We start from the raw sequence: 16,392 nt of genomic DNA, 5'->3' as shown, positions 1-16,392 counted from the left end.
GCATTTTATTTTATGGGCATGACGTAGAAATAAAAACCCATAACAAAAATCCCTGCCTGATTTATTACCAGGTTGAGGTTTGATTTTGGATGCATTATTTAAAAAGGCTAATTATGGATGCATTAATATTTATGGGCTCTGGGTTAGAGCTGATAGAAAAGTCCTTGTTCAAGGCTGTTGAACATTTTTATTATTTTCTTTACGTCAAGGATTTTAGAGTTTGGAGGCAATTTTAATTGTGTGCCCTGCAGTCAAGTCATAGCCAAAGAACATGACAGTATCCAGGGTGATGCAATACATTTAAATACCATTTGCAGACAGGTGGCTTTAATGGATCTCTTCAGAGTTAATAGCCTTTTGGATCCAGGTTTCATATTTTGCAGAGGAAAATCTATAAATCAGCCTGATAAATTCTGTATTAGGAACAATGTGCTTTTCCACAAGGCTAATGTTTTTACTGTCTAGTTTTCTGATCACCATGTATTATGTTTTACTTTTACATTTGGGCAGCTTCACTTAGGTCAGGAGTCAAGGGCCTGAGTGTTGAATCATTCCTCTGCTTGAGGATTAAAAGGTTTGAAAGATTTTCAAATCATTATAGAAAGATAGAAGAATTGTGGGCCAGCTGAAATTGGAGTAGCTACAGGGAAGTCAAATGAAGTTCCACCAATTTACACCAGTGGCAATGCTGGCCCAGTGTGTTCTCAGCAGAGCTCTGGAAAGGCACCGACAAAATTTGCAGCTAAAATCCATTTGTAGATTGTGGGTCTGGTCCTGCCATGCACAGAGAGCCTTTGATTCCTGTTGCCATGCATGAACTGGGCTCTCTGTGCATGTTCAAAGGGCCCTGGGAATCTTGGTCTGGCTGCAGGGAAGACTTGGATAGGGGAACAGCATGTTACCCCCCCCCCCCTTTTATTTTTAAGTGACCATAATGAAAATGAATCATCAATAGTCAAAGATGAGCTAAAAATAACTTGTTTAAAAAGTCTCTCCTGTGAATGTATCTTTGAGAGAACAATGTAAGGGGACTCTATCCTATTTCTCTCTGATTTGTTATCTTAGGGCTTTGTACTTCCAACCAGCACCCTAGACATGGGCTCCTCTCCCCGATAGATTAGCATAACCAAATCTCTAATGGATTTCACTGGCATTTCTCCTTTCCCTGGTTATAGGGAGCTCTGCTTGGGGGGCTTAGAAAGTCTTTCCCTGCATTACTGCTAATCACCTCAGATGACGACAGCAGAAAGAATTTTAAGCAATCTCCTTTACTTTTCTGCTTTGCTGCTGCTTGTTTTACTCTTTGGACCTCCTCCGCTTGGGGGAAGGGAAACCTCAGACTGGTCACTTGCACTTTCTATTTCTGGTGGGTTGTGTTTTCTGTTTCTCCAGCGTAGTGCTGCCATGCTGGGTTTTCTGATAGCCCAGGGGAATGTTGAAATCAACAACCACAAAAGGCTGTTTATATTGAAAGCTTTTTAAAAAATCCATGAAAACATTTCGACTGGTGTTAGGTTTTTGTAAATTGCCTCTCCTCCCCCTCTCTTACATTCCTTTCCAACATTTACAACCTAAATCTCCTGATGCCGGCTACAATTTTCATAAATGGTTAGTGTTTTACGGTGCCCAACTTTAGAGGCCATAAAAGGGCCTGATTTTTGTAGGGTGGATGAAAATCAGGCCCTCTAAGGTGTCTCAAGTCGGGCACCAAAACCCCTTGAAAATCTTGTCACAACTCCCTTCAAGGAGGAGGTGAGATCTTGATCCCACATCTGGACGTCATTCAATCCTCTTTCTCTTGTAATTTCCTCTGGTGCAGGCACTCCCTTGGTGGCGTAGGGCAGGCATAATGGTCCAGTGTCACCGTCCCCACACAATCTGTGGCACAGGAGTATGCTATGGAGTGGGTCAGGGTGGGAAGAGGCCTGTTGGGGCTGGAAGGCTTGTGCGAGTGTTCCAGCTATTCTGGGCTGCAGAGCAGCCTGTATGTAGCTGTGGGAAGTTGCCGTAAGGTAGAACAGCCAGTAGTGCTACTGTAACATGTGCCGAGGTCTGGACTTAGCGTTTTGCCCACTGCCTTCCGGAGCTGGGCCTCTTGCAAGGTGCAGGTGGGAATCAGAGCCCTGGTTTCCAGTATAACTGCCGCATTACAGCGTCACCAGGAAAGCAGACCTTGTCCTGAGCATCATCGGGCTTGAATTAAAATAGAAACTAGCTAGGTTTGCTTGAAAACAAGTCAGTTTGTGTTAGCGACAAAGATAATGCACCTTATTCCTGATTTCCGTAGTAACCTCTTGCAAGGGAAGGACACTGACAAGGAGACAGGTGGGGGATTCTCAGTAATGGCCCCTTTTGGGAAGCTCTGGATTTCCATGCTCCAATTAACAAACAGGAATTGGGAGAGGCTTGGAGTCCTCCTGGTAAATCCGAGACGGGAGGAGGAGGGGGTTAGAACTCTCTTTTATAAATGCCCCCATGAGTTAATCTGTTTTGACCTTGTCAATATTTTCCAAACTGCTTTGAGAGGGGAGAGCCGTGACAGAGCCTCGCAACGATTCTCTCCTCGCTCTGCTTTACAGAGAGAGGAATCACCGTGACACTAGGAATTGGAGGCCTATAGCACCTCTCAATACAGATTATCCAATTCTCACTAAAGTGCTGTTGACTGTTGACAAGGTTGCCCCACAGCTGATTTTTCAAGGCCAGTCCTATGTGACATCTAGCAGACGCTCTATCCTTTCAGAAAAAGCTGCGACAAGACGACCCGGGCTCCTGTTTGTTAAACCTAGATTAGCACAGAGTGTTTGACTATGTACTTGTTCCATGTGCTGGGGGCGTCTGCGGTTCTATGTAAAGTGACTAGCTTTCCCTGAAATGCCTGGGGGAGGCCTTTGAGGTAGTTAAGGGGTAGCTAGTTAGTGCTCTTAGTGTGAAGTCTGAGGCTAGAGCAAGCTGTCCTGAGCCCACGGCCCTGTGTTTTCACAAAATCTTTGGCTGAGAACATACAGAGTAACGCTGGGCCCTGTTGCACTCCCTAGTACCATGCACATTTCGCCATGGAAAAGGGATTTAGTGACTTCTCTGACAACGTTTTCTCCTCCCTTATCCTGGATCATGAGGAGGAGACTCTATGGGTGGTGGGATCCGTTCATGGAGAAGAGCTGGGCTGATGGGAGACATATATCAGCTTTGTAAAGCACAGAGTAACAAAATGTAGAGCCCCAGGCTGGATTCTGTTTCTGGGGTTTTTCCTCTGCTGTGGGGATTCTCCTTAAAGTGTGTGTATGGGGAGGGGGGAGGGTCTCTGGGGCAGCCATCAACTGTGGGAGCCCTGTCAGCACACCTATATTTGAGCCATGGTTCGTGGAGCAGTGGAGACCAAGAGCTGATGCGGAGACACAGACCCCCATACCGACAGTAGGGGTCTCCCACTGACCCTGGAATTCATGTGAATCCACTGGGTTTGTGGGCTGTCCATGTGGGCTGGTCTTTAGGTCAGGGTTGCAAACTCTCCCCCCTGTGATGGGATGATTGGGTAGGAATCTTCCCAGGGAGAATCTAATGTAGGTTCCTTCCCTGCTAGCCCTGCCCCTTGAGGGTTTTCTGTCCCGATCAGGTGCACACTGTTTAAAGGCTACTCCAGCTGCTTTGATAACCCAATTAGTCATTCTGTGTCCAAACGTATGCAGATGACACGGCCCTCCTTGTAAGCGTTAACTCCCTCGTCAAGGTCTTCTTCAGGAAATTGAGTCCTCTTTAGAGATAAAGACATAATGCTAGGTTCCCTTATCGACTTGAATAGGGACCGTTCTCTGGCTAGGTAGATGAGTGAGAAATCTGCCTTGAAAGTGAGTTGGGAATTCCGGCGAGAGAGAGAGAGTGAGAGAGCGAGCTCAATATAGGAACACACTTCTGAACGGACATCTCCTCTGAACTCGGACGTCTAGGAGGGGGAAAATAATATATATGAGAGCGGGAAGGTACTGGCAGGAGGGCTGGCCTGTAGGAATATAGGGACTGCTGGACTGGATCAGAGTAGGGGCCATCCATAAGAACGGCCATACTGGGTCAGAGCAAAGGTCCATCTAGCCCAGTATCCTGTCTACCGACAGTGGCCAGTGCCAGGTGCCCCGGAGGGAATGAACAGAACAGGTAATCATCAAGTGATCCATCCCCTGTCGCCCATTCCCAGCCTCTAGCAAACAGAGGCTACGGGCACCATCCAGTCCAGTGTCCTGACTCCGTTAGTGCCCAGCCCCAGCTGCTTCAGAGGAGGGTAAAAGAAACCTCCCTTGTGGACAACCCAAACAGATTTGTTCCAAGTATTTCTTTGGGGGGCGGAGGGGGGACTTTGGAATCTCTGGGTCAGAGCTTCCATTGCGGCTTCTCTCTGAAGGCTTGAGCCAGAACCGGAGGGACTCTGGGGGGAGGTTTAAGGGACATGGGGGCTAGTTCCTCAGTTTCTTCATTTCGATAAACTGTGCAGAACATTTGGGTTTTAATAGACATTTGTTCAGACTCACATAGGCACCTGTGCAGAGATGAATCCATTACAAAGCAGCAGCCCCACTAGCATGGAAACCAACTCCTCCCATTGGCATAGGGGAACGGAGAAGGTCAAATGGCATAGGGAGCGTTGTTGTAGCCATGTCGGTCCCAGGATATTAGACAGACAAGGTCTAATCTCTTTTATGGCACCAACTTCTGTTGGTGAGAGAGTCAAGTTCTGTGTAAGCTCAGAAGCTTGTCTCTCTCACCAACAGAAGCTGGTCCCATAAAAGGTCAAATGGTGATCGGGTACCTGATCTGGATGGATGGCAGGATTTTGGAAAGTCACAGTGGGGAACTTGGTTGATGGAAGTGGGATGGCAGTTTGGATTGGGGAAATCACGCCTGGGCTCAGACACACCCATCCTCTGTGTAATTCTCTTATGCGAGACATTAATGCCATCAGGTGCTGCAATAGAAAACAAGGAGGCCCAGAGCTCTGCCCTCAGGTGGTGACAATGGTGGCCCTAAGCACCATCAGTGGTCAATAACTGAACCCCCTAATATCTCCCAGCAAAGCTGTTCTTTCTTGGAGCCTGCACCACACTGGGCCTGTCTTCTGAGCTCCCTCTGTTGGCTGTGTGGCAGCAGACTGCCCATAAACCCTACGCCCAGAACGAGGGCAACGTCTGGGGTGATACTGGTGCACAAAGAAGGAAGCGAAGCAAAGGAAGCTGGTTTCGTTTCTGCTCCACTAGCCCTGGGGGAAAGGGAGAGGGGGGCCGGAGTTGGTGTTTGTCCGATGGGGAGGCAGGAAAATACATTTTATTTATTAAGCTTCTTTGAGGGCATCACAAACAAGAGGCCCAAACAATACAGAAATGGCCGAGCACTGTAACTCTACCACAGCTGCAGTCGGGCGTCCTTCTAACTTTAGGCATGTGAATGCTGCTGCGGTTGAATAGAGCAGCCCTGTCTCACAGGTCAGGCTTTTGTTATAAGTCTCCATTAGGCAAATGGGATTTTAATGCATTGCTTCAGGGGCCGGGTGCTGCGTGGCAGTGTAAGGAAGGCAGGGGCTGGGCTCGCTGCTAGCATGTGAATCACTGCAGCCCCTGCTCACTGCCCAGGCTCTTCCAGGCTCCTCGCCCCGCTGTTGCCTTTTTCCTTCTTTCTTCTATAGCTTAAAACTAATTGTGTTCCTCAGGAAAGTGTCGGCTGTTGGTACTTGCTAGAGCCAGGTGTAGTATGGACAGGCGTTGTGCAAACTCTCCTAGCTCTGCTCGTGCCCCGCTGTCCAGACCTTTGGTCCCCCTGCTGTCCCCAGCCCAGACTTCCCACATGGTTCTGCCTGTGCCCTGCAATTCAGATGCGCTTGGTGCTTTACAAAACAAGTACAGATCATGTCCCCGTCCTGCAGATCGTATAACTTAAGGGCCCGATTCTGCAACTTTTACTCCCAGTGAGTAGCATTTACTTGTGTGAGCAATGCTACTGCCTCCAATGGGACTGTTATGCTACTTGTTTGGCATAAGGGATGCAGAATCAGGGCCTGAGTTAAACCGACAACAACATGAGGAGCTGGGGGGACCCAGCGGTGTAGGGAGGACAAGGGCAAGCTCGATAAGTTCCCTGGGAGAATAATGTGCACATCTTGAGGTTTCTTTTTTTAAATCTAAGGCTTTGGTTGAAAGGGGCCTCCTTGAAGCTGCGACTTTTCAGGAGGGACTCCGAGAATGGGAGGGAGGGGGTGTAGTGAGCAGGGTCAGGAAGGAGTTCCAGATATGGGGCAGCACGAAAGAAGGTGGAGGTGAGTTCAAAGAGGCATCCACAGAGGCGGGTTGGGTTGAGAAAAGAGAGTAGCGTGGGTGTAAGGGAGGTGAGAGCCAGCCTGCAGCACTCCTTGCTCTGCCAGTCCTAGGTCTCTCTTGTACCCTGGTGAGTACTGGCAGTTTGGTGACATGGACAGACGTCTGCTACAGACTAGCAGGAGACTGCCCAAACTCGTGGGGTTCTGTGGGGGGGAATGCCATCAACCCACTGATGACTCCCACTAGCACAGGCCTCCTCACACCACCCCCCATCAGTGTGTTCTGCAGATTAATGGAAGCAAAGCACAAGGCGCTTGCAATGCAACCCCCCTCCCTCTCTGCTGCCACTCCAAGTGTAGGCTATAATGGAATCTAATATTTCTAAGGATGTATCTTTCATCCCGAGATACAGTCTTAAAAGTAGCTCGGGGGATCTTAGGAAGTCAGAGGGAGCTGCTATGCGTATGCAGATGCTGTTTCCATCAGCACAGATCATGTATATAATTTTCCTTTCCAGTGAATCTCTCTTGTTCTGTGTGTGCTCGTAATAGAACTTGCCCCCTCCTCCCCTCACCTCCCCATGGTTTGCTCCATATCCTTCCTCCAGGGCCAGCTTGTGTAGAAATCACTGCTCCAGGCAGTGCTCCCCACCAGCATGGCTTCCTCCTAGCACCTCGCATGAAAGAGCCCAGACTGCTCACGTCAAACACCTGCCTCTTCCTTTCGCTCGCTTTCGGGGAGCACCTTTGGCCACCTTCACCCTGCATCTTCCTTCCTTCCTTCCCGCTCTCTACTTATTTCCCCGATCAGGCTTATCTCCCCTCTATGGATTCTTGTTTTATTCTCTACCTTCCCATCTCTCGGTGCTCTAAGCTGGAGATGAGAGAAGTAAGTGGATTTGTGCCCCAGGCCATGCACCTACCAATATAATGGCGAGGTGCACTCCGTGCGTGGGGATAAGAGCGAGTGAAGGTGAATGAGGAACGATGCCACCCCATCAGACACGATGGAAAGACTCCTGTTGCTTCGCTAGGCTTGGACCAGGCCCTGGGACAGCAGGAAGAATGCCATGGGGACTTGAGCTGCCCGCTTCTAAACTGGCTAACAGGAAACTGTCTCCTGATGTTGTGATCCACAGGTTCTCGGACTGGGCTCTGTGGAGCTGATTGTGTCCTAGCTGGGATTTCAGGAGTGACGCTTTCTACTCACTATAGCCTTCTGTCCATATGGCCTGGTGACTCTCCTGTGGTATCCAGAGACTTCCTTGACTCACTAACCTCAAACACCCCCCTGCACTGCCACCTGGCGCTCCTGTATCAGGTGTTTCTCTGTGTAAATTCAACAGTGAGCAAATTCACAAATGACCCCAGAATTGGAAGGAAAGTAGCCCAGCTGTGCCGTCACCTAGCGGGGGCAGCAGGCCATGAGTGGAGACTCTGGCCTCAGTCCCCTACTCAATGCTGCTCACTCCACCTCTCTTTCTGCAAGGCTTTGTGTTTATTAGGGTGATCCTCATTGTCTGCAGACCTCACTGCTCTTTCTCTAGGTGGGGGACCTACAGCCATGATGCACCCCAGCCCATTGTGGCCCCCTTAGAGGTTCTAGGGAAGACCATGGACATGGATCGTTTCATGACTATGAGCTCCTTGGGGGAGGGATCTGTTTGTACAGCACCTAGCACAGTGAGGCCCTGGTCTATGGCTCGGGCTCCTAGGAGCTACAGTAATACAAATAATAAATCATCATCATAATGCTCAGAGACCCTTAGGAGGCAAGAAGGGAGGGAGTGTGACTGGTAACGCTGCTAGTCTGCCTCCTGGTGGTTGCTGCCAATGAACCCAATCCCTCGGGGTAGGGGTTTTTTGCCTAACTTGAGGTCTTTGCTGAGTTTGTCTCCACTCATGTGGCACCTGGCTCCACCACTTGGAGGAGGCAGGAGAAATTGCTGGTGAATTAGTCATGGATAACATGGCGGCTGAGCTGCTGGGGGCTCTGCGCCTGCATTTGGGTCTGTATTGTGTCTCCAACATAAATAGTTTCCAGCCCGGTTTGGTTGGTTGCGGAACAGGTGCGATAGGGGAGTTGCTGTCTGCCCCAATGCCTAAAGTTTAAGGGAGGGTGTGAGGGAGATTTCCTCCAGTTATCAGGAGTGATGAAAGCTTTTTAGTTGATAAGTGACGAGGAATTAAAAATGCCTGACGGTGGGAAGCAGGAGAGAGACTGCACAGATGGCAGCATGCTGCCGAGCAACCTGCCACTGCATCGGGAACAGACAGTAATGACAAATGGACACTTCAGGATAAAACCTCAAACACGCAGTACAGCCTGACATTGGGCAGAATGCGCCTCTCTCACAGGCACAGCAGAGAGCTCGGGCTCTTTTGTGTGCTTTGGCAACACCAGGGATCCAACTGGGCCAGTTTGCCGTGATTCATTGAGCCAGTAAGTTTTGCTGCTAGAGGTATCTCATCTCTAGAATCTCAGCTTTCATGATCTTCTCTCTAGCACTTGCTTCCTGTTCTGAAGGTTGTTCTTCATAACGACAAGTGCGAACTAGTGCAGTGGTGTCTGAGTCTGCAGACTGCTTGGAAAGTTAGCTCTGGGAGAGGTTTCAGCTTCCCATATTCATTTCAAAGGGTATTATTAGTTCTAACACCTAATCGTGATCATTTACATTTCAAGGCTGCTAACTGTTTCACTGCTGATCAAAACATGCGAGGAAAGAGAGGGACAGTCAGCTATCAGTAATCAGCTTAATTTGCAGCAAGGAAGATTAAGGTTAGATATTAGAAAAATCTTTCTATCTATAAAGATGGTTAAACACTGGAACAGGCTTTCTAGGAAGGTTGTGGAATCCCCATCATTGGAGATTTTTAAGAATAGGTCAGACAGACGTCAGTCAGAAATAGTCTAGTGATACATAATCCTGCCTCCGCTTGCGGGGGTGGACTAGATGACCTCTTGAGGTCCCTTCCAACCCTAAATTTCTATGATCACAGTAATAGGCCTGATATGACAATGTAGATAACATGGTTTGTACCATCTGGGTCTCATTCTGGCATCATGAATGGGAGAAGCTTAGGCCGCAAGTGGAGTTCAGGAGAATAGAATTACTCATTTATTGTCCCAGTCTGACTCCTGGACTTGCCAAGGAAATATTGCTGAATGGAGGGGAATTGGAATTGAAAGTGACTAGGGTAGGCAAGGCTAACACATGCCAGAACTGTGTTTAACTCTGTTCTAGTTTAGGTTCCCTACTGCTTGTGTTCTAGCTGCTATACGTTTTATATAGAGTTTGGCCAGCCAGTCTTTGTTAATCAGGGCCGGCTCCAGGCACCAGGCTAGCAAGCAGGGTGGGCGGCACGTCCGGCCGTTCGGCGGCGGGGCCGTCACTCCCTCTTGGAGCGAAGGACCTGCTGCCGAATTGCTGCTGTAGAATGAAGCGGCAGTAGAGCTGCCGCCGCTTGCCATTGCAGCTTTTTTTATTTTTTTTTTCTGCTTGGGGCGGCATAAACGCTAGAGCCGGCCCTGCTGTTAATGCCACTGTACACTAGGGATTAAGTAACAGTAACCATAATATAATTAAGTTTGATATCTTCATAGTGGAGGGGAATCCTAGCAAGAGGTAACAATGTCACGCAGAACTCCAGGAACCAGCACTTTAAACATGACTCTCTTAGGTTAGAAAGAGCCTGAAGGTATAAATTAGGAAATTAAAATCCCTGGAGGCTGCTGAAGAATAGCTTATTAGAGTCACTAGAAATAAGTCTGTTCCCTGGCAGATGAAGAGAGAGCCACCAGGCCAGCGAGAGCCCAGTGTGGGTAAATGGTCCGGTACACATCTTCACTCCAGCCTAAAGTATAGCTGGGGATACCGGAGACCCAAGTTCCTGTAAACTTCACGGCACCCTATTTAGCGCTGCACAGGTGCTCAGGGAACCCTACCGGGGACCAGCCACAGCTGGGGGAGGGGCACCCCTTCCCCAGCCCTAAGCTAGACCGACCCCCAACCTGCCACAGCCAGGGCAGCGCCCCGGCCCCAACTATGCCGCAGCCCGGACCTGTTGCGGCCGGGGCACCCCTACCCTAGGCCAAACCCGGATGGGACGGTACGGCCTGAACTCCGCCCCAAACCCAGGCAGCCTGGACCTGGCCAGGGCAGCACGGCGTGGCCCGGACTCGGCCATGGCCAGGGTGGCTCGGCCCGAACCCCCCGGCTCAAACCCAGCCGGGGTGGCCCAGCCCGAACCCCGCTGTGGCCTGGACCTGTTGCAGCAGGGTCGCCCCGCCCTGAACCCAGCCCTGGCCTGGACCTGCTGGGGTTGGGGGAGGGGTGCCTATCCTGCAGCCCCAATCCTGGAGCTGTCGCGGCAGGGAGAAGTGCCTCTCCCCCACAACCCAGGTGCTGCTGTGGGGAGAGAGAGCTGGGGGGAGTCCTCTCTCCCTGCTGTAGCCCCGGAGCACCCTCCTGCACTCCAAACCCCTCATTCCCGGCCCCACCCCAGAGCCCGCACCCCCAGCCAGAGCCCTCCTCCCCACCCCAACCCTCTGACCTAGCCCTGAGCCCTTCATCCCAGCCCCACCCTAGAGCCCGCACTCCCAGCCGGAGTCCTCACAGCCCTGCACCCCAACCCTCTGCCCCAGCCATGAGCCCCCTCCCACACACTGAACCCCTTGTCCCCACCCCCACCACATGAATTTTGTTATGTGCACTGATATGAAGGTGATGTGTCATACATCACCTCCATCCTGTGCACATAGCAAAATTCATTCCGCACATGGGTGGGAAAAATTAGAGGGAACCCTGAGACTCAGCGCAGGGGAGTCTGGGAGAAGGGAGTGGAAGATGATTAGGTGCACTGAGCACTCCCCTCCCACCTCCGCCCACACACACGGCTGGAGTGCTCTGCCTCGGAGCGGAGCTCATGGCCTCAGTGCCTTGTAGGATCAAGCCCCCAATGTGGGACTGTCCCTCCCAATTCAGGACTGATGGTAACTCTAGAAGAGGTCTGGAGGCATTAGGCCATGACCTGAAAGAGATAGGAAGAAAAGACTGCTTAACCTTGAAGTTAACATGGGAAAAGGCTGTATGTGGGACACAGATCCCTAGGTGGAGTCCTCCTCTTTGGTCCCATCTTCTCCTTGCCCGGGGCATACCACATATTCCCCAGTGTTTTTGCAGCCTCATTTTAAATGTCCAGAGTTATGGAGGCTTGAGAGACTATGAAACAGTCTGAAAAATCTCATGGCTAGGAGATGTTTCTTCATATTCAGCTTGTATTTGCTGGAACTCCATTTCATCCTCTTATTTCTGGTTGTACCGCTGGGCCACCCAAACAGTCTACTCTGCCCTCAGTGATCACCCCATCAGGTGCTTGTATCCAGGAACCCCTTTTGACCAACCTCTCCATGGATACTGCTTAGATTAATTGCCAGTCCCCATCACCCTGATAGCAGATTTGTCTGCCTCCCTGTCCCTGCTTGAGGGAGGATAGGAGCAATCCTTTTGCTTTGTTGTTTGTTTTTTTTTCCGCTCCGCACCACCCCATCAAAGCTACTGGAGATAGGAGGCTACAGCTGTGCTTTTAAGTTGAATATCTGCAGCTGAAATAAAATTGCATATATTTGCATAAGGAGCATCTCAATTAACATATTTGTGGGTAAAGCAACAAGGGCTGTTCATTTGGAAGTGAAAACGTGAGCGAAACATGGAAATGACTTCAGCCCCTTTGCAAGCAGCTTAATTAAATATTTCCTTAGCGTGTGCGCATGGATTTAAAAAGCTCCTGCTGTATATGTAATGGGGTGTGAAACTCCAGAGCAACGAACTCCGTCCCTGCAAAGCCCCAGGTGTGTGGATTTGTACAGAAGCTGCCTGTACCTTGATCTGTCTGACCTGACATCTATGTCATACTCACCATCCTTGTGTTATCCCAGCATCTCGGAAGTGACAGCTCGGCGGGGGGGAGGGGGAGGAATTCAGCGTGATTCCTGAATTGGTTGGAGCCTCCTGTTTGAGAGGCGTTCTGTCTGCTTCCTTACATTTCAGATCTAGGCTCTCCCCCTCCCTTCCACCTCCTTCACCGCTCTCCCTGCGAAAGCCCCACAGGGGGCGCTGTCATGGAAGCCTGACTTGTTCAGAGCTGGGGTTCAAGGATAGTCGTTCCACTCTAGGCAGTGCACCGGTCTCATTCCTGCCAAGGGCCCTGTGTACCTAAGGCTGTCCCTGTGTTTCCATGTAATTGCTGGGGGCCCAGCTCTGCTCTAGTGGGGACAATGGCAGCAGGACGAGCCCTTTGTTGGGGTAATCTATACTGTGCCGGTGTTCTTTCCTCCCTCTTGGTTGTCTCCCTGCCTCCCCACTCCGCCTGTCTCCCAATCAGCAGGCCAGATTTCGTTCCATGGGTCGCTCTTGCTTCTTGTGGGCCTGGCTTGAGAGTAAGAGTCCTGGATTAATGTAGGGCCTTATGGGGTTGTGACAGCACCATGTCCTGAAGGAGCCATGTTCTGATGGAGGCAGCTGTTGTGGTGTCAGGACTCAAGTGGTGCAGACCTGAATTGCTCCCTTCCCAGTGGAGATACGCCCCATGCCAGCAAAGCACTGAGCTCCTTGGTGATTTGACCCTTGAAGCAGTGATAGTGTCAGTGACTGTTGTTTGGTGTCACCTAGAGACTCCCCGTTCGTTTATTTAGCTACTTGTTCTGCGCTAAACAGCTATTTAACAACCACATTAATATCTGGGTGATGGCTTAGAGCTGGGATTCTGCCTGTGTTGAGCCCTCTTGTGATGTGAGATCGCCATCTGTACTAGAAATACTTTGTGTCAGCTGATCCTGGACCTGAAGTAGGCTGTTAAAGCACTTCTGAAATGTGTCTTACAAAAGGATGGTGGCCTTGTCTAGACTAAGAGAAATGGTGTTTCTGAAGAACATATTAGCTGTCACATTTTAAACAAAGTCCTGTTTAAAAGTGTGTTAGCACCAAGTATAGACGGGGTTTAATACCTTGGCAAACATGCTAGCTGGGTGTGATCAGCCCTAGGCTGTGTGAATATGTAGCAAGGCCAAAATACCATCAGGTTAGTAGAATTCTTCCCAGGTGAACAATCCCGGGGGTGGTTTGTAAGAGCCAAGGAAGTGTCAGCAGGCAGTCTGTCCAGACCACGAGCACATGGGGCAGGATCGACAGCTAACACAAATCCAGCAGCGCTTGTTGTCCCCCGCCGGGGGCTCCAGCATGAGCGCATTGCCCCTTCCCACCATCCCCTCTGTGTGGATCAGGCTGGTATTTCACACTGAATCCCTATGCCCAGCCTTGGGGCCAAGGACACAGTGCGGACTATTGCACTGCTATAGTGGGTAGGTGCGAGGGACCCCGTGCCATTCCGATGCTGCAGGCTTGGCTAGCTGCTCGGTTTCTCCGGGAATCGGTTGACATGCTGAGGTAACTCCAGGTCTCCTTTTCGCGTCCAGCTCTAATTATGGTGCTTTGGAAGGGCTGCAGTTGTGCTCTTTGTGCTCAATAAAAGCTTCCTGCCTGCCATGTCTGTATCCTACCAAAGCTGTCCCTTTGCAAGGCGTCTCTGACACAGGGACTTCAAAGTACAGGCGCATGGGATCAAACAATGGTGAGCATGGGCCCTGGGGAGATGCAGAGGAGAGAGAGGAATGGGGACGGAGAGAGACACACACAGCTAGAGAGAAGGGGGAAACACACACATACAATCAGCCAGAAGGAGACAGAAAACCATGGGAGGCATTGAGAGAGACAAACAACCAGAGAAGGGGGTGGGAAACACAGGCATAGCCCAGCCAGTGACTGAGGATGTGGGAGGGGGCCGACAGAGGGGGTCACACACGTTGCATTGTAAGCAAGTGAAAGGCACTACAGTCATGAAATGTTAATCTGACCCAACCTTTGGCCAGTTATAATTTTCCTCTGAATGAATGTGCATTAATGCAGAGGGCTTTTTCTCCCTGCAATGGAGGGGCCTTGTTCTGACTCCATTTGCTAAAATTGCCTTTCATAAAACCAAAAATAAAGCTCACAAAGTGTGCAATTCAGCCCCCTCATGAGCAGGCGGGAAGGGAAGGGCCCAGCGCTGCCAAGTTAGAGAGAAGGGTCGCCCGCAGGTCCCCTGCCTTTGACCACATGGTGTGTGTTATCACCACATGTGTTATGACGGGGAGCAGAGGAGGAGAATGTGGCTGGGGCAGGGGGAGGAGCGAGAGATGCTGTAAACTTTGTATACAGACCCTGGAGTGGATGATTTGGTATGGTGGGGGGGCTCCCCTGTTAGAAGCCAGACTGACCTCAGTGCCCCAGGGTGGTGCTTTGACGAAGGGAGTGGAGGGGTGACTCTGGGGGGCCTGTCAACCCTCTGACTGTGCTCTGTTTCAGTTGCCGAGGGTGGTGCGAGGGGGTGCTGTGCTGCGGGTAGCGGGATGGGTGATGCAGTAAGGGGTGCTCTCCCCTCTGACTGTGTGCTGCCCCCAAGGTAGTGCTAGGTTGCTCTGTGCTGTATCAGATACAACAATGGCTCTCAAATTTTGTACTGGTGACCCCTTTCACATACCAAGCCTCTGAGTGTGACCCCCCCCCCCACCCTTATAAATTAAAAACACTTTCTGATATATTTAACATCATTATAAATGCTGGAGGCAAAGCGGGCTTTGGGGTGGAGGCTGACAGTTCGCGACCCCCCATGTAATAACCTCATGACCCCCTGAGGGGTTCTGAGCCCCAGTTTGAGAACCCCTGAGATACAACCGTGTGGATAAGATGTGAAATGGAGGCCCTGACCTTTCATGGTGATTAAAAATCCCGTGGGACTTTAAGCAAGAGTCAGGATGTTAACTCCTAGATGCTGGCCAAATTTGACTGTGGGTAATTCCATTCTGCCTCTCTAAATCCCCCTGCAGGTTCAGTTGGAGAGTGAGTGTGTGTTTTCATCCCTTGTCCTAAATTATTGTGTGGCCTAATGTTGCCATGAGCCATTAGTACAGCTGCATTTCTGTGGGTGGAGGAATGGTGCCTGTTGCAGTCTGTAAGGCGCTTTGGGACCACAAGAGATGGTGACTGCCTCACAGTGTTTTGATACTACCTCATGAGCTCTCTCTCCCTACAGCTGCCTGTCCTGTGTGAATGGCTCCTTCCCATGCCACTGGTGTAAATATCGGCACATCTGCACCCACAATGCTGCTGACTGCTCCTTCCAGGAGGGGCGTGTCAACATGTCTGAGGTAAGGAGCCATAAAACTGCTGCCCCCGAAGTCTCCAGCCACCTCCCTTCTGCTCTGCTCTGGTTTCTGACATGGACTGTTTGCTGGCTTGCGAGGGAGAGATCTGTAGAGCTGCAATCCCTTCTCTGTCCCCCGAAACCTTCCTAAATCTGTGCCGGCCTCGGGCCTGCAGCCCCCCAGCCAGGGCTTGCTCTTGGTTTCTGTTGCTTGGGCAGTGATGGATGCAGTTGTGGAGAGTCTCTTGGGCTGTTTCTCTGCCTGGTTAGCCCTCAGTGGCATCATCAGCTTGTCCTGATGCTCAGTCACTATGCGAGCCATTAAGAGTGAGGCCTGGGGGGCAGTGTGTCCATTACAAACCAGGTCACTGGTGCTTCCTCTCCCTCCCTCCCCCGCCTCATCTTATCTAGGCAGCTTCAAACCGGCTACCACGTTAGACTGTTAACGCTTCATGTGCTGCAGTCGCAGGGGGCTCCCCAGTCATTTAATTGCAGTTACTTTGTGGAGTTAGAGACTTGTAGAAATTAGGCCAAACTTTCAATTGGTCTCTAACACTTGCAACCCCAGTGTGTGCAGGCACAAATGAGCGTCACACTGTATATGTCTCACAACACCCATGAACAGCCATGGCCGCAAATGGAGTGGGAAATTGGCTCATGAGACCATCTCAGCCCATTCCTTCGGGAGCCAGTGCTGGACTGGTCCCGACAAGTTCAGGCTAGCTCCGGATGGCTCAAGCGAAGGACCTGCCTTTTGAAGTAACTGGTGATTTTGAGCTGTCCAGCTTGAGACACCGTTACAGGGGCCTGGTTTTCAGAATGAGAGCATCTGCCCTCTCCAAACGTGTCTCAAG

The 16,392-nt window shown here is 50.6% G+C and overlaps 1 protein-coding gene across 3 annotated transcripts in view; it reads left to right on the top strand.

Annotated features, from left to right (window-relative positions):
- PLXNA1 (plexin A1) overlaps positions 1-16,392 on the top strand; it is a 324,181-nt gene that overhangs the window by 196,557 nt on the left and 111,232 nt on the right. For all 3 annotated transcript variants that reach the window (XM_054034036.1, XM_054034037.1, XM_054034035.1), the window contains exon 9: positions 15,428-15,542. In XM_054034036.1, coding sequence (XP_053890011.1) covers positions 15,428-15,542 — 115 coding nt within the window. The remainder of the gene's footprint in view (positions 1-15,427; positions 15,543-16,392) is intronic.

The sequence above is a fragment of the Malaclemys terrapin genome, chromosome 7 (assembly GCF_027887155.1).
Source record: "Malaclemys terrapin pileata isolate rMalTer1 chromosome 7, rMalTer1.hap1, whole genome shotgun sequence".
Lineage (NCBI taxonomy): Eukaryota > Metazoa > Chordata > Testudines > Emydidae > Malaclemys > Malaclemys terrapin.
The sequence above is the reverse complement of the archived record's forward strand: the minus strand, read 5'-3'. Positions and strand labels throughout refer to the sequence as shown.